We start from the raw sequence: 21,983 nt of genomic DNA, 5'->3' as shown, positions 1-21,983 counted from the left end.
ATGAGTGGCAACAGAGATACAAATATCCAATTCTTGTTAGGGACTACTTGGAATGTTGATCTCATTGAAACATGCTTCCTAACTTATTTTAAATTTCTTATGTAATTATACTCTGTTTTCAAGTTCTTGTCACTGCACAGTGGTGCCTTTTGTATAAGTTCACATTCAGGTCGAGTTCAGAGAGGCTTCATAGCCACCAGAGACAAGACATTGTCCTTCTGCCAACGTGCTTTTGCCCCAAGCTGCAAGAAGGCTGAAGTAGCCCTTGTAAGGGCTATTTGCACTTTTATTACTTGCAGAAAGGAAGTTTTCAGCCAAGCAAAGTTATAATTTGAGTTTTCTATGCACAAAGAGGGAACTGGTTTGCTGTAAATAATGATAAGCTAATGTTACTAATTACTTCTGCACTTTTTATTTGAAGGACTAAATATCACTTCACAAACAAGAGCCCAAACACAAGTTGCAAGTTTTGGACAAGCTAAAAAACCAAGGGTCGATATGGACATACCCTTGGTGCGTTTAAAATCACGCATGCATACAAGAGTAAGCTAAGACTTAATCCAAAACAGTATTCCACCTTCTGTACATGAACACAAGCTTATATAGTGGCACAGAATCACCAGATACCCTGTTAATTCACAAGACTGTTGCGCAGAAACTGGAACACACATGAAAAAGAAGTGCTAAAATTCCATGTGTGGCTGGCTGTCCTCTGTGTACATCTTTAGAACAGGCTTTTATGCAGTCTGGATCCTTTGCCATACTACACCATTTACAGGTGATTATGACCTTTCTTAAACTGCTGCAGCTGCACTGAAGTTCCAGTACAAATGTTAGCATCCATAGGCAAAAAAACTGGATCATGACATAAGCTCATAGCAGAGTTCAAGGAAGAACCAAAACCACCTTGGTTCCTATCAAAGATAAGGCCAGAACATCCACTGTGACCATCTGGGCTGATCTGTTCTCAGAAGTCCCTGAGATTTCCTGAACTACTGCTGAGTTCAGCTAGAATACTTCTTTTAAGAAGGACATCTCCTGAGGTTAAAACTACTAGAGATGGAAAGCCCATTATAATTTTCATTAAAATCTTCCAATGGTTAACTGCTCATTATTTAGGGAAAATTGTACCACTCCGTCAGTTCTAGTCTGATTTTGTTCAGCTTCAACATGCAGCATTCAGATCCTGTTATGTCTTTGTCAGCTAGATGGAAAAGCCAGGTATTAAGTTTCTATTTCATTGCAGATACTTTTGGACTGCAGTCAATACAATTTTCTGTTTGATAAACCAAACAGAAAAACTTCCTTGTATTATATCACATGAATCAATGATTTTTCTGGCTCTTCTCTCAACCTTTTCTGTCTACCAACAGCCTTCCTGAATCCTAAACTGGACAAAGCAAATTCCAACAAATATTGTTTCTGTGCCAAATGTATAACTAGTATTGTCTTTGCAGTCCCTAGAGATTTCTCTTTGTATAGCCAAGAATTACATGAGGCGTTTTGACCAAAGCACCATATTTAAGAGTTCATTCACTGTTACCTTCCTTGACAAATCTCTCTGCACCTCTTCATTCCTCCTCCAAATCCCCAAATAAAAACTCGTTAACAGAAGAAAAATTCCAACTAGCATTTTCAGTTTTTCTTAGGTCCATCCAGCAAAACACAAATTTCTAAAGATAAAAAAGGCAACAGCAGCATTAGCTTTGCCATAATGTGACTGATGATTAGACTATGAGAATTATCTGCAGACACAGTTTTATTCTGTTATTTGCTAGAGTTGTACCAATACATCTGAGAAGGCTATGCTAGGCAGAGAAAGGGTAACAGAAGTAGTGACACATCTATGGTATAAGACATATTTAAAAAAGACTGTCTCAAGGTTCAAAAGTAGAGTCAATCAATAACATGGGGATATTTTAGCATTACCCTGAAATGCCAAAATAAAAGTTGTATAAGCATGTACCATAACAGAATGCTTTATTGATGATCAGAGCCATGATATACAAGGAAACCAAGGAAAACAAATTGGAGGGTTAGACTCCCCTAAAACAAAACACTGTGTTTGCTAGGGAATTTTATTTTGAGAACACCTTGCTCAGCTGACCTTCAATGGATCCAAATTTGGGTGTCTTCTCTGTTCTTGAGCTCTCGTATTTGGTGGGCAGACCAAATGTACAGGTAAAAAGGACAGTCTACTTTCACTGTTCACAGTTACCCACAAAACTTATATCTGCTTGCCCCCAAGTTACTAAAAAGTCATCAGGACTGCATTAATGACTTACCTTTGTTGCTTATTACATCCCCAATCTTTTGGATCATCTATGAGTATCATTAATAATTTTGTACAATGTTTGATGCAATTTAAAACAAACATTAAATAACACATGGCCAAAAGTAATTCCTAAAATAACCCTAATATGAATATACTTGCTCAGTGAGAATCCTCCATTTACTATTTTGGTTTTGACAGTCAGTTAACCAATATTCTGTTAATTAACACATCATATTGATCAAATTAGCATGACATATAAAAACTGTCATGCAGTGGTAAGTCAAAATGTTTGGAAGAAGTCTAAGTGTTACATAAACAGTATTGTTATGTAAACACCACATTTTTTTTATCAAGTGTGTTGTTTAATAAAACTGTGGTCAGATCTGGTTTTCATATACTCATATTAACCAACATTAGTTCTACTGATTTCCTTTAATAGCTTACATATCAGTTATACATTTTTTGCCTACATGGATACTAGCCAATAATAATCTGGATTGGCCTCTTTACCCTCTTTACTGCCAGTACTTTTAACTTCATCAGATGCTCTGGATTGTCTTTCCCAGTTTCAAATTTATTGAAAACAAACAGTAGCAATACATATAGGTGCTTGGTCAATTTGAATATAAACACTGAATTAAAGTTACCTGAATGTGTTACTTTAAACCTAGCTTTGATGGCCAACACACTCCTGAGTTGCTGCTGGAATAGGATGTATTTTCTCACCTTGCAAAGTGATAGAAGTTTGGGGTTTGCCTGTATGCTTCAAACATAGAAAAAATACTTAATTATTCAGTCTTTTGTGTTTTACTAGCAACTTTTCCATCATTTCTATAGATCCATATGATTCTTAGGACTAACCTAACCCTCCCTAAAATGTACCACCTCTAGCCATGAGGGCAGCAAGGGACATGAATGATGCTGTGTTCTTTGCAGACGTAATTGCCATTTACAGCACTGACTCACGGGAAGTAGTAACTCTACATAAAATATTCCATCAGACTGGCTGATGTGTTATCCCAAGATGGTGTGTTGAGGCAATGAAGAGCAGTCACTGTTCTGAGCATCTGTTGAAAGGGCAGAGTCAGCTTAAAATCTAGCCAACTTTCAGAAGTTAGTTAAAAGCAGTTCTGTATTTTCCTACACATCTCCTAAACGACTTGTGAAGCTTATTTACAGAAACATGTCTTTCCTGGTATGTGGCAGATGCACACAAAAGAAGAGACTGACTTAAAACAAAAACAGTGAAGTTAACCACAGATAAAAGTGCAGGCAGTGTAACCAGGGAATTATTTTTGTTCAGCATTACTTGCAACAGCTGATATGACTCAATGAGAAAGGTGTAGTTATGCTGACTCTGCTCCTTTCAGAAAGAAGTGACCTGTGGAAAGACATGAAGAAGCAAGCTATAATTCAATCCACCTTCATTCTGCCAGACCATGACTTCTCTTATAAAAGACTTCTGCAAAAACATCACAACATGCAGCAACAAAAAATATTTATTAGACTATGTTTGTCAACAATTTATAGCTGGGACAGTGGAGGACTAACTCAGATCTAGAATATCCTTTTATACTCCCCTCCTTACTCCCATTCACCCTGTACCTTTTTTCTTTATATGCAGACAGTAGAACCTTCATCTTGTCTAGGAATTGTCATTCTTTTTTTTTCCAAGTAAACTTGGAAAAAAGATTTTAACTATCTTTGCACTACAGTTGAGCATAAAAGGCTTGTAGTATTTGTATACTTCACACAAAATTATGGTTGTTATGGGGTAGTCAGAATCACCACCAGCTATTAGTATCTATACCATTATGCTGTCACTCATCAAGGTAAGATCTATACAAATAATACCACATATACTCTTGCTGAGATCGGCATGAGTCAAAGTAGTAAATTTTGCATAATTTTCACTCTGCAGATGCTGAAGTGTATTCTCATCCGGACTGTAGTCTGCAACATTATTTTTCAGTTCTCAAGCTACTTTCAAACGGCTGTGTTCTGAATGCTAATTTCAGTCTCGTGTTGGCAGATCCATACAGAGCATGTCATGAATGTTGCCATGGTTATACTCTCCATTTAGTAAACAGTATGAAATAAACCCACAGTCAATGGCAATAATGCAACTTAGACCAATCCCCAGGTACTCTTAAAGTGGTTCCTCTTCATTTACACTTAAAATCTGAGTAAGCAGAGATTGCAGTTTCATTTCCAAGTTGCTGGTATAGGGGACACCATCCCTGTCAAGAAGTGCTCAAACTTAGCAAGCAATTTTTCACTCCTAGGACCATCATTGCAGACAAGGCAAGAGATTCTGAGCAAAGGGAAAAAGTTGCCTTCTTCCCCTTAGCAGATGTGGTGGCTGCGACTCATGAGTACCAGATGGAGGTTGTCACCACAGCATCAATTATTGGGAGAGGAAACTGCAACTTTTGCAAGGCCCAGAGCTATTTTAGGAGGATTTTCCCGACGCTAGAATCAGTCCAGGGTGGATCCAATTTCCCTGGCAGTAAATGCCATTTAGAGGGTGGAGTTGGCAAGGGACTGGGTTTATACATTCATCCTTCAAATCTTACTCGCATTAGTTCTGCCCTTCTCTTCCTCAGTTCTTCCACTCCTAACTCATAGCCTAGTGATTTCTTATTTTCTTTTTAAAGAAAAGATCTCTAGTTTTCCTAGTGAACTTCAAAAGCAGCCATTCAACAGCAGCCAGCAAATTTTGTTTTAAGAAACAAAAATCAAAGCCTTTATGTTTGCAGAGATAAATTGAAAGGTCAGAGTAGGGTGCAAACCAACTCAGTACTGGTTGTCCAAGTGTGCGTATGGAGAGCTTTGGTGCCTGCGCTGCTGCCCTGAGCACAGTGAAAACTGTGCTCAGGCTTTGCTGCTGCTGCTGCTCAGAACCACTGAAACCACAGAAGAACAAGGTGATTTTTGTGCTGTCTGTAACAAAGCTCTGAGAAGCACATATTAAAATTACTAACTGGGAAGCAGTTCTGAGTTAGGGTACTGGAGAGTTTCTTCCATCTTCTCAGACTGGGGGAGCAATAACATAGCATCGGACCTTCACTACAACCAGATTAATTCAGAGGCTCCACAGAGACCTGTCCCTGCCCAGAGGCTCCATTTTTTGGAATCACTGAAAGATGTATTTTACATGAACATACCAGAATAGATTTCTACCCCTCCTGCTTGTGGATCACAACATCCGTAGGATGACTGATGGTGACATCTGCCTAAGTTCACAGTCACAGTATCTGACACAGTATCTCCTGGACCGTTTGAATCACACCACACACAGCGCCTGTATCTATTCGCTCTGAAGGACCCCAATACAGCCCAGCAGAGGACAGTGTCTAGCAGTAAGACAGCTGTCCCATAGGTCCTGCCTAATTTATTGAAGCAAAGAAGCATGGATACGTATTAAGTATCAAGGGGTCCCTTCCTTTTCAGTAGTAAAGCTGCCAAATTCTTGCAACTCCTAATACCCTCCTGGAAGAGGCTCAAAGCACTAACTTTCCGGAAATATAAGAGTATTTTGTGCCACTATTATTCCAACTGGTTAAGTGCAGCAGAGGAATATCTCTCAGAATATCTTAATCCCTGGAGCACAAAAGAGGAAAAAGAAGAATGCTACCCCTTTCTATTTAGAACTTCAAAAGTTAGATGCTGTTATTCAGAGCACCTTGAAAATTAGATGTTGTTTAGTGACAGACCAGTAGAAAAAAAAATCCTAAATCCCTGTTCCAAGAAAGGGATTCCAGTGAAACTTGGGAGGCTACCGAAATACAAGGAAGTACTGGTTTCTCTGACAACACTTTACTGCAGAGCTCTAACCATAGCTTATCTCTATCTTCTGAATTTGATTACAAGGCTTAGCTTGAGATATTAGCTTTGGTACAATTTCCAAGACTGCAGGACAGGAAGAATAGGAAGAAGGAAGGTAAGTGGATGGAAAGTTTATGGGGCATTAGTCGGGACAGAGCAGTACAGTGTACAATGAACTGGCAGCACCAAAGGAAGATGGGAAAGAGAAAGAAGGGATAGAAACAGACAAATAGACAATGAAATTAGTTAACAGTTGGGGTATAAAATAAAGGTGAAAGTATATCAACATCACCCAAGATATACGTCAGTAAACTGTGTTTAGCTTTGGAAGCTGACTGCTCCAAACAGATGCAGTATTCCATGGCTCAGTCACTTGGTGTTGCAGGGATAACTTGGTAAAACAAGTACGTATCAGTCTAATTAGTATGTAGGCTACAAAATTTCAAATGCCTTCTAAAGCCCTGGGACAAATGCCCGAGTTTTACTTAGTTAAACCCAACCCGCAAAAGTACTTAAGTGGCACTTTGCTTAAGGATGGAGTTGACACCAAATACTGCTATACAGATACAAATAGAAGATGAAAACTCGGGGCGGGAAGAAGTGAAACCAACTCCTCAAAATGTTATACCCTCGCACTAGGTCTTTATTAATTATTCCTCAGTGCATAGTCCTCTTGGACCAAATGAAGCTTAACCAGATAGCGCAACATACACAAAAATCTCTGTCTCTCCTCTGAGTTATACAGACACCCCCGTATTTAGAGCACTACCTTGTAAGTTTGTCTCTGATACAACCCAAGAAAAGAGTTGCCTGTAAATCCTGACAGGGTGTTTCAGTCCCAGTAAAGCTAGAGGCCAGTTTGCAATATTGTTCAAATACTTGTAAACTAAGACTTTAAGTACCGGTAGGAATTAAATTTTAAATAGGCTGTTAAGTAAAAAAATCTTAAAGTCCAGTTCAGTTTCCCCAGCTTGCTAAATGCAATCACTGGTGACCAAATTAGGGGAAGCAGAGATTATATCCAAGCTTTTTAAAAGAATTCCAGTTGTTTGAAAACGAACCATTTAAGTGTTGCTCAGCTATCTCTGCCTTTTACCTACCTCTATACTTTCTGTGGGTCCTCAGTTACAATTTATAAAGGCAGAGAAGTTTGCAGAAGACTGGCAAATATCCTGAGTAATTGCTGGCCAGTTAGCTATACTTTCCTCCTCCTTGCACTGCTGTTTTGGCTGTGCTGGTGGAGACAAGGAGGCACCAGCACAGCAAGGGTGTGCACACTGATATGCACCGCATCTCTATAGCGCATGGGCAGGAGCTTCACTTTTTGGTATATTTAAGCTGTTCCCTTGTAAGTACAGATCTCTTGCAATCACGAATGAATCTGGACTCAGCCTTCTTGAAATGGGGGAAAGAGGGGTGGTTTTGTTTTGTTTTGTTTTTCTTTAAAGCCATTTTTAAAGCCATTCTACCAGCACTTAGCATCCTGGAAAATGCACTTCTGAGAATTGTAGTATATGTTGCTTCTTTCTTTGTCACTGGTGAAAATCTAGGTAAGCAATGGCTTTTGTTCCTGACATTAGTGGATTGGGGTTTGCATGCCCTTCTTCATGCAGAGTTTCTGCCCAAGAATTATTATGTTGCCTGCCACAGCAATGTAATAATTTGGTCTAATGCAAGGAAGTCTAAAGTAAAGCACAGTTTAAAGGCAGGAAGCCCGAGAAGATAAAAAGGAGGTTTGTTAGTGGAGGATGCTTATCCACAAGAAGGCAATCCAATAATATTTCCTTTTAGACCACCAGTCCACTTCACTTTACATTATATGTGCTGAGGTGTTCCTACACATGCCGGTAAACCGATCGGTGGCATTTTGCACCTGATTAACTTCTGAACTGGCCTATCACATTTTTGGTGGAGGATGTCTGACCAGAAGAAGATAAAGCTTTGAGGAATCTTTTTTTTTTCTTTTTAAACCACTTTACCACAATTAAGTGTATCTATTTGCAGTAAAGAGAGAGAATACCTATAAGAAAGTTATTTTAAAACCTGAAGTTTTAATCAAATTTGCTTTTATTTCAGTATTAGAAAATATAATCATTTAAAAAGAAAGTTTACAAAAGCCTGTGAGAGGAATAACATTCTTTTTGCTTTGAGTGTTCATGAATTCTGCAGCTCGGATCTACAGAAGGTCACAACAAACCCAGAGGGATGTTAAATCTAGAGTCCTCTCAGTGACAGGATTTTCTGCTTTTGACTTTTTGCAAATGGTTAAGTGAATAAGTTAAAACTCTGAAGAAAGGTGAGACACTCTTATTCCTCTATTCCAAGGCTTGGAAATTCTGAACCCTCTAAATCAGTTCAACATGTTTAATTTTAAGAAGTCACTTGCACATTATCATTTTACTTGTAACAGCAATGCTTTTATCCCTGGTAACTTAGTAGTGAGCTAAACTCTCCCCACAGATACCTCAACACAAGGCTCCTTATAAGGAAGAAATAATTCATTCCCAGGGTCTATTCTCAATAAACATAAACTGAATGTGCTCATTCCTTGAGGAAATACAGAGCAGCATTAATTCACGCAGCTTTGGGAGTATGGCACACACAATGCCTTTCCCTTCAGTCCATCTCAGAATGACTTCATACTTCAAGTATCAAGCCACAAAAAGGGAGAGGACACAGAAATGAATGTCAAGAGGATTTAGCTCAAATTGAGATGTTTGTATCTTTTCATTATTCTAGAATACTGGTAAAGCATGCTTAGCACTTTAAGTACATTTTCCTAAATGCTTTTAGATTCTAGCCTCTGACTCTAGTTTTGGAATCATCATGGAATTCAATTAGAATAAAAAGCTGCACTTTGAAAGGGCTCATTCAGTGCTGCTCGTTTATTTTCACTTTAATAGACAGACTCTAAAGAGCTGGGAATATTTATCCTAGAGTATTTCATTTAAAAGGCTAGTAAAAGGCAAATGTTCTTTTTTTAACTCCTTAAATTAAAAATAGTTTCTGAATATAATGAAGGAAACTACATTAAGAAAACATTGTAAAACCGAAGATACTGACCAGCTACACTGTTTTCTTCACTGACCAATCTTAAGATGGTAACTTCATTGACACTCATGACTTAACGTCTGTTTTTACTGTATTTGAATTTCCAGAGTCACTACACTGCAAAGTGCAGGGATATTCACTACCTTTACCTACAGCAGTGTTTTTCAAGCTTTCAAATGATAAATGTTAGAGTACATTTGTTATCTGTAAAACCTATAGCTTTTTTATAAGAAATGAAGTACCTAGCTATCTAAGAACGCTTAAAGAAACATGATAAAAAAGATGTGGTTTAGCATTGTAAATTCAGCTGTTTCAGCAGGCCCATCCATCTTTCTTGTATTTGATTATTTTAGTGCTGTCACCCCAAGTAATTTTTCTTGCATTTTTTTTTTTTCTTAAAGCTCTGGCTCTGAGAGTGCCCTAGCCTCCCTTTCTGAGTTTCCTCCTCTTTATCTCTGACCTGCTACCCTCCCAGCATTTAGAAATATTTTATGCAGCACATGAATCCAGATTCTTGTTCAGCTTCAATGCAGGAATGCTGAGTCTCATCTTTCCAGATAAGTTTTAACCACGAGGGTGACTTGTGTTGGCCAGCATTAGGTTGCCTGCCACCCATTTTTCTACATTTAGACCATTCTTTCCTTCACAGAAAGACAACTGTGCAGCTGTATACGATCTTTCTTTTAAATTAGCACAACTGGTAGAATGCTACAAGCCCTGTATGTTTTACTGGAATGAACAAAAATGACTGCAAGCGGCTTAATGCTGTGAAAGACGATTAAGAAGGAATTTCACTGAGTGGTGGGCAGCAGTATTTTTCCAAGCAGCTCATAGAATAGCCTTTGATTACATGCAGGAAGTTAACCAAGTTAAGGTTGCTGTTTTCCAGCCATTCCTTTCTTTCTGCGTAGCTCTGGAATACAGACCGCCCAAAACCGTGAGGCAGAAAGAGAGGAAATGACTGCCCAGCTCAGCAAGGTCTTTCCACAAGAAGAACAACCACTGAAAGAAAAGCTAACTAGAAGTTAAACCACAGTTCAGGTATGGCTTTAACACCATATTAATTTCTTCCCTGGAGTTAACACATCTTCCCACTTGCTTTCAGAAAGTGAAAGGAACTCAAGGGGCAAAACTGGCAGGACAAAGGAACTTCAGCCTCAGATGATAATTTTCAAGCCATTACGGTGCTACACCAGTGCAGAGGGAGCCCAAGGAGAAGCACACCTGGTGCTTATGGCAGAATGTCAAGAGCACAGATGCCATTACCTCTTCATGTGCTCCCCAGCCCAGAAATAAAAAAGCTTCACCGGCATCCTGTGTAGCTATTAATATTCATGGACTTAATGGGAAGTAGCTATTCCTGCTGAGTGGTAGACGGATGAAAGAGGTACATCTATGGGCTTTTCCACTTGCTTTTCTCTGGGATTTCTTAGGTGAATGTAGTAATTTCTGCCCAGATCTGAAAAGACAGAAGAACGACCAAGTTGAAATGACTTACACATGGGCTACTTCTGCTTATTATGGATGTTTTGTTGTTCATTGGTATTCCTCTCACTCTTCTTATTTCTCAATTTTTACTTTAAAGCTTCTTTACTATGAAGGGAATAATTCTTCCAGTGGCATTAGTGTGTTATTTTTATTGCAGCAGGTGGCTAAGACCTGGTAAAGAACAGCCATTACTCAATTTAGAAGAGCATTTTTACTGACTTGCTAGACACTTGTTTAAAACAGAAATAGCACTAGAACAACAGAGAAGAAAAATTGCTTCGAGATGTGAACAGTTATTAACAAAGAGTAAGTTGTAGGGCAAAAATTAAATATAATTTTCCTCTGCTCTCATACACATGCAAGTTTTTTTACCTTCTACTTATTCTGTTTCTCTGCTTTCAGAAATACCGAAATCAATACCATATTAATAGTAAAAGAACGTACTACCTCCTCATCTCTGGCCTGTAGCATTCAGGCTCCCTAACACCTCCAAAACTGAGTTGGAGCTAAGTTTATAAATCCAATAGATCGCTCGTAAAATGCATGCCTAAAATGAGGAAGAAGCCAGCTAATATCCCAGCAAGGTATCAGTGGACTTATGAAACTGTTGCCTCAAGAGTAACTCTTCTGTGCAGTCTATACTCAGAAGCACAAGCATCAGATTAAACTCATTTCTTACCCAGAAGGTAGCTCTCATGATCCCAAAGAAAAAACAACTTGTAGTATAAACAAAAAATAAACTATGCAGAACATAGTTCAGGCCCTGTCTGTAGTCTGCAGTTCAAACTCCTTGGTTAAAAAACATCAGTCATTTTCTTAGTATGAGCAATTGACAGCAGAAAAGGCAAAAAAAAGTTCTATATCTAGACATTAAAAAAATTCTCTGTGAAATTTCAAATCAGTGCTACCATCTAAGAGCTTACAAGCGTATAAAAAAGCCAATACTTGCATATTCTAAATCAACTTCAGGCCTCTGCTGATCTTTCTTTAAAAATCAAAGTCAGCAAGTCTAATACGGTTCATTCAATTTCCCATCCATTTTTAATGGAAAATGCAGTTTCTGCAAAGCGCTTCAATCCCCTGTTCAGAAAATAAGCTATTGTTCCAGTCAGGGGTTTTGGTGGCAACAAAAAGTAGATGTCAAGTTACAAGTCAACTCGCCGTGATTTGTACTTCTTAGATCTTAACGCCCGGCACACTCGACATTTTTTCGCTGCGTTCCCTGATGGAGCCACCTCCCGCCTGCGCACCTCCCAGCTGAAGACTTGCATTGCATCATGGAAAATGTAGTCTAGCTGGGTAAACCAGCCTACGTGAATGAAGCCACTAGGCACAAAAATTACGGCTTCTGCATTACGTGCTAGCAAGTGCTGTTCGGTGTTAAATCCAAGCCAGATGAATAAGTATTGTTTTCAACAGCGAGTCGCCAAAAATGCCACTTTCAAGCTAAGGTTCCAAAATATTTAATTAATAAAGAATGTTCTAAAATGATACGTCAAAGTCTTTCTCCATAGGAAAGACGGTAACGGCTTTATTTGCTAGCCCTGATCCTTATTGTATAGTATTTTCGTAATGTTTTACATCAGCAGCGTGGCTGTAATTAGGGCCAGAACTCCCTGATACAAGCAAAGGTCGCATTTGGTGTTCACCCAGTGCTACGCAGGAGCCCGATACCCATCTCAGCCTGCCACTCTGGTTCATTTTCTCTCTCTCTCCCTCCCCCCCCCCCCCCCCCCCCCAGGAAGGCCATTTAATTTGAGGAGTCGGTACGACCCCGAATGGTATGCTTTTTAACGAGCACAGAAAAACAGAATAAATCCTTTCGGCTTTACGCTCTGCTGCAGCCGCACCGCTTGCTAAAAATTAACCGGGACAGATGGCCAGCACCAGCCTTTCCACAGAACCTTCCCGACACCCAGGCAAACACAACGCGCTAATTGCGTTCAGTTGACTCACCGCGGGTCTGTGGCGCCCAGCCCTTCACCTTGGGCCACCGGAGCGGTTCCAAGCCCGACCATCTGCGAAACGAACCGGGAGCTGCCACCAGGCTGCCGGCCCGCGCGCGCCGGGCACCCCGCGGCCCAGCGGCCCCGGCTACCGTATTCCCTCTAACAGAGGGGAAGCCGCTGGGGCGCGCCTCACTCAGGTACCTCACGGGCTTGTGGCGGGCACGCGTGGCGGGGAGGGCGGGGGGGGGTGGTGGCACCCCACCCCGGCTCCTGTCCCACAGGCGGGCTGAAACGGGCGAAGCGGACCCGTTTCAGCCCGCCTCTGAGGCAGGAGCCCAGGCCTCTTCTCCTGTGTGGGCCCCCCCACCCCACCCCTATCCTGCCCTCCGAGACTCCCCCACCGCAGCTCTCAACTCCCGCGGAGCCCCGGCGAAAGGCGGGCGCTCGCCCTGCGCCCCCTCCAGCGGGCGAGGCGCCGGAGGCGTGCCGGCCCCCGCCTTTCCGCCACCGAGGGCGTCCGCCTCAGCCGTTACCGTATTTTCCGGCCGCGAGGCGCGGTTCCCCCCGCCCTGCCGGCTTTCCCAGCAGAGGTGACCGGGTTGAGGCCGCGGCGGCCCCGCCCCCGCATTCCATTCCCTATATGGTGGCAGAGAGGGGCGCCGCCGGCCACGCCCCCTTTCCCACCACGCGCGCGGGGCGCGCCCAGGCTTGCGCGCGTGACATCAGCGGGAGGGGGTGTGTGTGTGGGGGGGGGATGGCGGCAGGAGCGCGCACCACCCCCTCCACCGCCCACCCCCCGCCAGCCCGCGGAACGAGCCTTCCTCGGGCCGTTCTATTTACGTTTGTGACGCTGATTTGCATAAGGCACTACCCCGCCCCCCGCAGTCGGCTAAGCGCCCGGCACCGCCCCCGCCACCAAATAAGGGCAAAGGGGGTGTGTCCGGCGGGGGCTCGCGGCCGTTCGCTGCCTTCCTGGAGCCGTTTATAGGGTACAGCCACTTCCGCTGTCTGCTTAGAAGCGGCGCGATCATGGCGGAGCGCGGTCAGCTCCCTCCCCCCGCCAAGCGCCTCTGCTGCAGACCCGGCTATGGCTCAGGGTGCAGGCCGGGCCAGCGGGCGGGCGGCGCCGGACCCGGCAGCGGAGCGCTCTGCGCCGGACCCTCCTCCGCAGCCGCCGCCGCCGCCGCCCTGGGGCTGCTGCCGCTCGGCAAGACCCAGAGCCCCGAGTCCCTGCTGGACATCGCGGCTCGCAAGGTGGCGGAGAAGTGGCCCTTCCAGCGGGTGGAGGAGCGGTTCGAGCGGATTCCGGAGCCGGTGCAGCGCAGGATCGTCTACTGGTCCTTCCCCCGCAGCGAGAGGGAGATCTGCATGTACTCCTCCTTCAACACCGGCGCCGAGGACCCCGCCGCCGCCCCCGGGGGGGCCGCCACCGCGCCCGGCGGGGCCGCGGACGCCGCCGCGGCCGCCGACGAGAACCGCCTGCCCTTCCGCAGGGGCATCGCTCTGCTCGACGGCGGCTGCGTCGATAACGTCCTGCAAGTCGGTGAGTCACCGGCCAGGGCCGCGCTCCGGAGCCGGGCCGCCGCCGCCACCCGGGCAGGGCGCCGCCGGTCTCCCCCCCCCCCCCCCCCCCCCCCGCCGTGTCACCCGCCTGCCATCCGGGCAGCCGCCTGCCCGCCCGCCGCGGCCCCGGCGGCCGGAGCCTCCCCCGGCAGCCCCTGGCGGGGCCGGGGGGGGCTTGGGGCGGGTGTCCGGCAGCGCGGGCGGGGAGCTGCCCCCCGCCCGCCACGGCCCGGCCCGTAGGAGCCCTCGGCTCCCCGGCCGTAATGCGGGCCGGGCAACTTCCTCCGCCGCTCTCCTCCCCCGAGCGCCCAGGGCACGGAGTAACTCCCTCGCTCCGTGACACGGCCGCGGACCCCGCCGCCGGGCCGGCCGCCCCCCGCCTGTCCCTTTAACCAGTCCCCCCGCACCGCGCCGTGCTCGCTCCCGGTAATCCAGTCCGTGTAATCCTGTTTGGCTCTGCCCCCTCCCAGCGCCCACCCCCCGTAATCCGGGTCATCGCTTTACCCCGAGCCACAATAGCGAGGAGATGCCGCCCCCCCGCCCCCCCCCCCCGCCATCCCGGGGGGGACCGCCGGTGGAAATGAATCAGCAGAAGGGCGGCCGGCGGGGGAAGGAGCGGGGGGCGGGACGCGCCGCCGTCCAAAATAAAGACATAAATGCGGTGCGAGACCCCGGCAGCGGGTGTGCGGCGGGGAGGGGGGATCCGCGAACAAAGGCATTTCTAGGGCAGCGGCGGCGAGCCGGAGGGAGGGGGCGCGATCCGCCCCGCCTGAGGGGGTATGGGGCGTTGGGGGGGTTGCTTTGGGATGAGCCGCTTCGTGACAAGGCGGCGGGGAAGCGCTGCTCTTCCTCCTCCAGGAACAATACCCCCCCCTCCTCTTCCTCTCCCCCCCCCCCCCCAAGCCCCGCCGCCTGCCGCTGCTCTTCACCCGCTGCGGGCGCCTCTGCTTAACTCCTCCCTGCCTGTGTTTAAAGGGCTGCAGAGGTGGGTACCCCCCCCTTTTGGGGGGCTGTCTGCCGGGGACGGCTTCCCCCCGCCATGGCGGGGGGAAGCCGTCCCCGGCAGACAGTCGCCCCCCCCCCCCCTCCCGGTGGGTGATGCTCTTTGTGCGACCCGGCCACTTTGTTCTCATTTTCTTGTTTATTTGTGTCCTCCCCCGTCCCCCGTCGTCGTCCCCCCCCCCAGTTTTCTGTGGCTTCCCCTCCTCCTTCCCCGAAAAGGGGAAGCCAGACAAAAGAGGCTGCTGCTCGCCTTTTGTTGGCGGCGGTGGTTCGGGGGGTGTGTGGGGGGACGCCGGGATCCCCTCCTCCACCTTCCCCCAAAAACTCGGTCCTGCCCGCTGCGGGATTGACTTGGCAGGCATCTTACAAACGTGCCATCGTTTTTTTTTTTTTCCGAAGGGAAGCCGTGTCCCTGCTTCTAGGCTCAGTGCCCTTCCCTTCTGCCTAAGGGGGACTTCAATTTTTTTTTTTTTAATCTAATTAACTTTCTTATAAGTTTCATCTTTTGGCTTTCTCTTTCCAAAGGTCTGAGGTGCATCTGTGGTTCCTCAGGACTGGCAAAACCAGAAGTAGGGCTTTTTTAGTTTGGTTGGCAGTGCTGAGATTATTATTTTTTTTTTTCCCTTTTGCTTGCACTTGATTCTGTTTGCAGGCGATGAGGAATGACAGGAGTGCACATAGGGAGGGTTTCTTGGCTGATTACGTTTAAGCCAGGAATTCACTGTGAAAATAAAGCCAAGGGGCGATAAATAAAAGATGCAATCTTCTCCAGGAGACAGACACCCAGCGTGGGCTTTGCTTCGCTTGCTTTCAGCAGTGGAATAGGCCTCAGTGAGTAGTTGTGAAAGAAAAAAAGTAACTTTTTGTATGGCTTCAAGGGGGGGGGGCATTGAGTAATGTTGGCAAGGGTCAATGTGAAGAAAGAAAATATGCATAAATACAACTGAAGTGTTGACTGCTGCTTCTGGAGCCCTTAAACGCATTCCAAACAAATGCTATACCTACTGCTGAAAATACATTTGCTTTGGTTTTTTTTTTTCCCCAACCTTATGTGAGCCTCCTTTGGAACGCTGCACAAAAATAGTAGTGGAAACTGGTGATATGAAACATGTCAGTTGTTTTGACAGAGGCCTTTGGCTTGCCTGGCGAGGGAGTCGTGGAGCACTTGGGTAGGCTGGGTCCTGCTGTAGGAAAGTTCTTGTGTAATTTGGGTAGGTAGCTGTGTCATTAGGGCCAGCTCTTGCCGGCAAGATACTCCTTGTGAAGCAGAAAGGTGCAACTGTTAAAGCCAATTCAACTGGAGTGAGTTATATGGGGTGGAGAATGGAATTGGTTCCATATAATACAGCTGAATATGTAGCATTGAGGAAAACTTTGAGTTTATGTAAGTGCATGTTTAGTGACCATATAAATGTGAACTTATGTTCTTTGCAGTATGAGTAATGGAAACTCCGTAAATGTTTACTATTGTACTATGGAAAAGTGCAATTATTGGACAAAGTAGATTTTATTACATATCAATTCTAACAGCCTTGCTTGTAACCCTAAGTATTACTATAAACAGGGAATGCAGGATTTGATTTCTGAGGGAGACGAATAAATTTCAGTTCAGTGGTAGTTAAATGGAACCCTTTGCTTCTGAATGTTACTTTTTTTTTTTTTAGTCTAGCCCTGAATAAACATTCAGACAATTTTATCATGGCAACTCATTTCAAGTGGGAGAATTTCAAAAATCTTGTGTCTGTGCTCTGCTAAAAATCTTGATGTGATTCCACTTTGTCCCCCCCAACTCATGCGTGTGATGGAAAGAAAATCTTAAATAAAAGGAAGATGACACATTAGCAATATGCACAAATAATGTTCTTAATAATCAAGCAGTAAAGTTGTCTGTTAGCCTATTTTGAAGTTGAATGATATTGTCCTAGCACAATAATTAGCATCACTTAATTTTGAAAGATTTTTCTCCAGAGAAGTTGGCTTCAAAATTCCATTTGCATCTAATTTATTGATGTGTTTATAGCTTTTTGATATGTTTCAATTAGACATGAAGGATTTTTTTTTAGTTTATTTAAAAAAAAATACAGAATGTGGCCTCCTAAAGCAAACCTTTCCAACTGCATAAAACAGAGCTTTTCTACCATACAAGTTTTTCATTTATTTCAAACCAAGTATTTTTAGTAAAAATTGCAGTTTAAACATGAAAGCACTATGTGAGTAAATACAACAATCTGGAAGGAAAATTAGAAATTGACTGTGTTTCATTTGGCCAAATTTGTGAAGATGCCAGGAGCAAGCAGACAGTTTTAGATGGCAAAGTGTATATTTGGTTTCTGAGGTTTGTCCTGAATTAGTATACAGTACTGTATTGTCGTCACAGCTGTGGCTGTCAAGGTTAGGAAGACGTGTGATCCCTCAATAACATAGTTGACCTGGCAGGAGGCCTTAATGCAGGAGAAGGAAAAAAAACCCCTGTGCCTCTGCTGGTATGACTCTTCTTGCTTGGGGAAAGACGGAGACTGCCTTCACGGTAGTGCTGTAAAGGTCGGCTTTACTGCTGTAGCTGCATCCACATTAGAAGTACTTGAAGTGGTTTTTTGATATGTCATATACGTACTTCTAGAGTATCCTTGTCTGTCTGTAATTTGAGGTCGGTTTGTCTGTGTTGCATAGACCCTGATTGCTCATACAGATCTTCGTTTAAGGCGTTACAGTCCTTTCCATGGCAGTATGAGGCTTTGTAATTACGGTAGACATGCCTCTTAGGTATGAATGGCAAGGGAGTGAGTTGGAGGGAAGAGGCTCCTAGGGAAGGAAAATAATGTAAAGAATTAATTGACTGGCACTTATCACAGCTCTAGAATTTAATGTTAATATTGTGAGCTAGGAAGCTGCCTTGTCTGTGGAAGAGGTTCAGCAAAATGGCATCATCAATGTGGAGCTGCAGACTTGTTTTTCTGAGGCCCCTTGGTGATATGTGATCGGGGGATGTAACCAAAATACTTTTTAGAGAAAAACAAAGTAAAATTTCTGAAGTGTAAAATAATGGTTGGAGCCCCCTGGATGTTTCTTTCGTTGATTCTTAAATGAAGGTAGACTTGTGAATTTTTTTTTTTCCCCCCAATTTTCTTTCAATGAGAAGTATTTATCTTCTGACTCAGAGGTGCTATCATCTATTATTACAGCTGATTATTCCTCCCCTTTCTTTTTTTTTTTTTCCTTTTTAAATATGACCTAAAAGTTGGTGATTGCTTTCAAAACCAGGAGAAGCCATTTTTTCACCAGGAAGAATAGGAAGCTTTACAAGACCATGTTGGTAACTGCTGCATGTAATTTTGGTGGAATGTGCATTGTAGTTGGCAAATTTTAGATCCTTTTAATGGAAGATGATTCTAGTTAGTTTTTTGTTCTTTCTAGGCATCTTTACTCAAACTAATGTGAAATTGTGGAGCAAGTAAAACAAATGTAATTTCTCTTCTTTCAAGGTTTAGTTGTTTGAGTGCCAACAGTGTAATGTGAAACACCTTTCCATTGATAAAACCACACCAACTATGTTATTAGCAAAGCTGGTGCAAACATTTTTCTGCTGTGAGTTGAAATGAGCCTTTTAATAGACATGGTGATCTTCACTGATGCATGCAATATATATCTAGTTGTTGATGAAACCTGTAGGACACACGGATTTAGTAAAAAATATTATTTAACGCAAGTAATACTAGCTTGCATGACAAAATGAAGGCTGTCATTTGTGGAGATGCAAGCACTGTGTTTTGCATTAAATTCTTGGTGCCCTGTGATACCAAATTGTCCTAGTATGTGTAGTGACCTTTTTCCAACGGGAAAAGGTTGTGTTAAGCTCTGCCTGTTTGAGAAGTTTATCTGCTGACATGCCAAAGGAACAAGCATGGTTTCCTCCACAGTCAGCCTGAAGTTGGGGTTTGGTTAGGAATGTATGACTAAAACAAGTAATCCAGAATTTGTTAATACAATATTGTGGTAGGGGAGTAAACAAATGATGTGTGACTTTTTTTGACTTAGTTCCGAGACTACTAGTGTTGCAAAAATATCTTAATTGATTCCAATTTCAGTTTGCTTTAAGAAATAGCTAGCAAAATTTCCAAGTTCTAGAACAGAAACAAGTAAACTAATTTTAAAATATTTCTTCCTGAAAGGGAGACATGTGAATGCATTCCAGTTTCCTTGTTAGATTTGGAATGCAATGCATTAATTAGGGAATGTGCAAGGTATTTTCAGTGCGTGTGCTCTGATGGACTATCCTTGACCTTGAATAATTTTTTCGGAAACCCTAAAAGAAAAAAAAAAAAGGGGGGAGGGAAAAGAAGGAAACAAAGCCTTCTCTCAAGACCAGATCACTAAATGTGGAAAACTTTTTGTAAATTTGGCTCCTGCCTCTTTTCAGTCTTTCTGAAAATATCTAATCTAGATTTCAAAAGAAAGTAAGCATTTTAGAGTGATTTCAAGATAGGAAAATAAAACTTTTATGCTATCTTTCTATGTAATTATGATTAGTAGGATGAATGTAATAGGACAGTGTCAATACTGCTCTAGAATTTACTTGGTTTTTAAGGAGAAAATGAATTGTAAATCACTTTCCATCACAGTTTTTAAAACAAGGAATCTTCTTTTCTATAGAAGTTTTTTATTGGGTTGACCTAAAAAAATTTTTCATTGTTTGTTTTAGGTCAGTTTTAATGTTTCTCATGTTCCATTTTTCCCCAACTTCAAGGCTTTCCTCACTTCTAAGAAAACAATTTTCATTTTCAAAGCTTGCTTTCTGTTTTAGAAAGTGATTCCATCTCTGTATATGATCAGATGTTTTGGTATGTAGTAATTCTTGAATTTGAGCCAGTTGTCATGCCAGCAACTGATGCCTGTGTGTGCTCTCTCTCTCCCTGTACTCTAACTTTCAGAGAAGATCAATTAGTTAAAAGCAAAATATGTGTGTGAGGGTAGGCTGTAGAACTATTTAAAAGTCAGCATTGGACAAACCGGTTTCCTTTAAAAATCAGTAGCTAGTTGCTGTGTTTTGCTGTATCACTTGTTTTTTTTTGTTTGTTTGTTTTTTTTTAAATGAACCTGTTAAAATTGAACCCTTACATAAGACTCTGGTAAAGGTCTAGTTTAAAAAATATAACCTAATTCGAGTGAAAAGTATATTATCACGTACAGTAGTTTTTACTGGTGAAGGATAAACTATATTAGATGGCACACCATAAAATATGTCTGCACGGGTTCAATTTTATTGTCACCTGGTGTCTAGGTAATCTAGTTTTGTCAAGACAAAGTGTGAAGTTTTGTAGTAGTGTAAACAAAATATGCGTGGAAAGTTATGGTAGTATAAGAATGCAGCTGACATCCCTTAAGTTGCTTTCTCTTTAGCTGTTTTTCTTTGGGGATTAGGTGGGAGAATTTACTGCATCTTTAAAAAAAAAAAAAAAAGAAGAGAAAAGAAAAAGGACCACACTATTTTAACTGACAAAAGCTATCCTAATTTATGAATATGCTGTCTGTGACAGGAACTAATTTGAAATTTTAAAAAGCTTTCATGTGCAACAAGGGTACAGATTTAATGTGAATTCTGATTGCCTGGAATGCAGTCAGCCTGACAGCATGTGAATACTTGAGTACTGTCCAACAACTGCACTTGTTCTGGGAGATCTGTCTCCTTGAACTTCCAGTTTTTCCTCTTGGTTTACTATCTAAGACTACCTATGTAAAATGCTTCTCTTGGCTGGATATGTATGCAGCCCTTGACATGGCTTCGTAACCTTCTGTGACCTGGATCACTAGAGATGTTGGCTGGTACTGTACGCTGGTTTGCATTCTCCTTCTAGCTACATGCCAATTACCGTGATTTATGTGATGCCCTTGCGGTATGTTACCCTGCTGTCCTCTGACAAAGTAGCAATACACATCCAGGCTTTGTTGCCTTGGCCCTGCTATTGAAGACCAGGACATCTAGAAAACTTGTGATGTAAGTCACTATCTTAAAATAGTTTTTTCTGACTTAATTCTGCAAATGTGCAAACAGACCAGAGGAATGTAGCCTTCTAATAGTAACTACAGTGCAGAGAATTCCTTTGTGGTTAAGTCAGAACTGATAAAAGGCCTGCTGTAGGAGCTTGAGCGGTCATACAAAAGACTTTTTCTGGTTTGACACATTTCAGTATAGACTGAAGTATCTCCTAACGTGGGTTTTTTACCAACACTTTATTAAACTCTTCTGAAAAATGAAAAAATATTGTGAAAGAGGGGAATCTTTAACAGCGTTTAAAGTATATTTTAAGGTAATTGTGATGCACACCATCACATGCTTTAAAAAGGAGAGCTTAATCTTTTTTTATTATTATTATTTTTTACTCTAACCTTCTACTCTTTGTTGCAAGTGAGTGCATTTGACAGTTGAAATATCAGGAAATTTTTGCTTTGGAAATGCATGGGCAATGGCTGAGAAGGTCTGACGTTAATTGGAAGGATGCAGTAAAACCTGTCAGTAAGTTTAAATTCACAGTAGTAGAGCTGGCTGATCAGATAAATCGGAAGCTCATTTACTGAATTAATGTGCTGAAAATTCAGGTGACTTACCTTTTTGTCCTGCTTTATTTAATAATCTGCCTGTTTACATAAGTCATCTTTCATTGTTAATTGGTGTCAGACCTTTAATACATTATGGCATTGTTGGAAAAATAAGTGGGGGAAAATGGCATAATAGGAAGAAATTTCACAGAGGTGGGCGTTAATATATATCTTTATTGTGTCTTTTTTTTTCTGACAAAAGTTAATTGCATTCAAATGATCGTTTTAAAGGC

General features: G+C 42.9%; 1 protein-coding gene and 1 long non-coding RNA gene across 4 annotated transcripts in view; one reads left to right on the top strand and one right to left on the bottom strand.

Annotated features, from left to right (window-relative positions):
• On the bottom strand, positions 1 to 12,726 carry LOC128137194 (uncharacterized). 2 transcript variants are annotated; one of them, XR_008233602.1, is made up of 3 exons: positions 12,599 to 12,726; positions 2,923 to 10,613; positions 1 to 1,673 (listed from the first exon to the last, which is right to left on the bottom strand). It is a non-coding gene; the product is annotated as an uncharacterized LOC128137194 (long non-coding RNA). The 2 variants fall into 2 exon arrangements; XR_008233601.1 differs by lacking the exon at positions 1 to 1,673 and having other exon boundaries at positions 2,829 to 10,613.
• Positions 12,727 to 13,607: 881 nt separating this feature from the next.
• ZSWIM6 (zinc finger SWIM-type containing 6) overlaps positions 13,608 to 21,983 on the top strand; it is a 111,886-nt gene continuing 103,510 nt past the window's right edge. For both annotated transcript variants that reach the window (XM_052775656.1, XM_052775654.1), the window contains exon 1: positions 13,608 to 14,134. In XM_052775656.1, the coding sequence (XP_052631616.1) occupies positions 13,621 to 14,134 (514 nt within the window). In that variant the 5' untranslated portion in view covers positions 13,608 to 13,620. The remainder of the gene's footprint in view (positions 14,135 to 21,983) is intronic.

Source organism: Harpia harpyja, chromosome Z (genome assembly GCF_026419915.1).
Source record: "Harpia harpyja isolate bHarHar1 chromosome Z, bHarHar1 primary haplotype, whole genome shotgun sequence".
NCBI lineage: Eukaryota > Metazoa > Chordata > Aves > Accipitriformes > Accipitridae > Harpia > Harpia harpyja.
The sequence above is the reverse complement of the archived record's forward strand: the minus strand, read 5'-3'. Positions and strand labels throughout refer to the sequence as shown.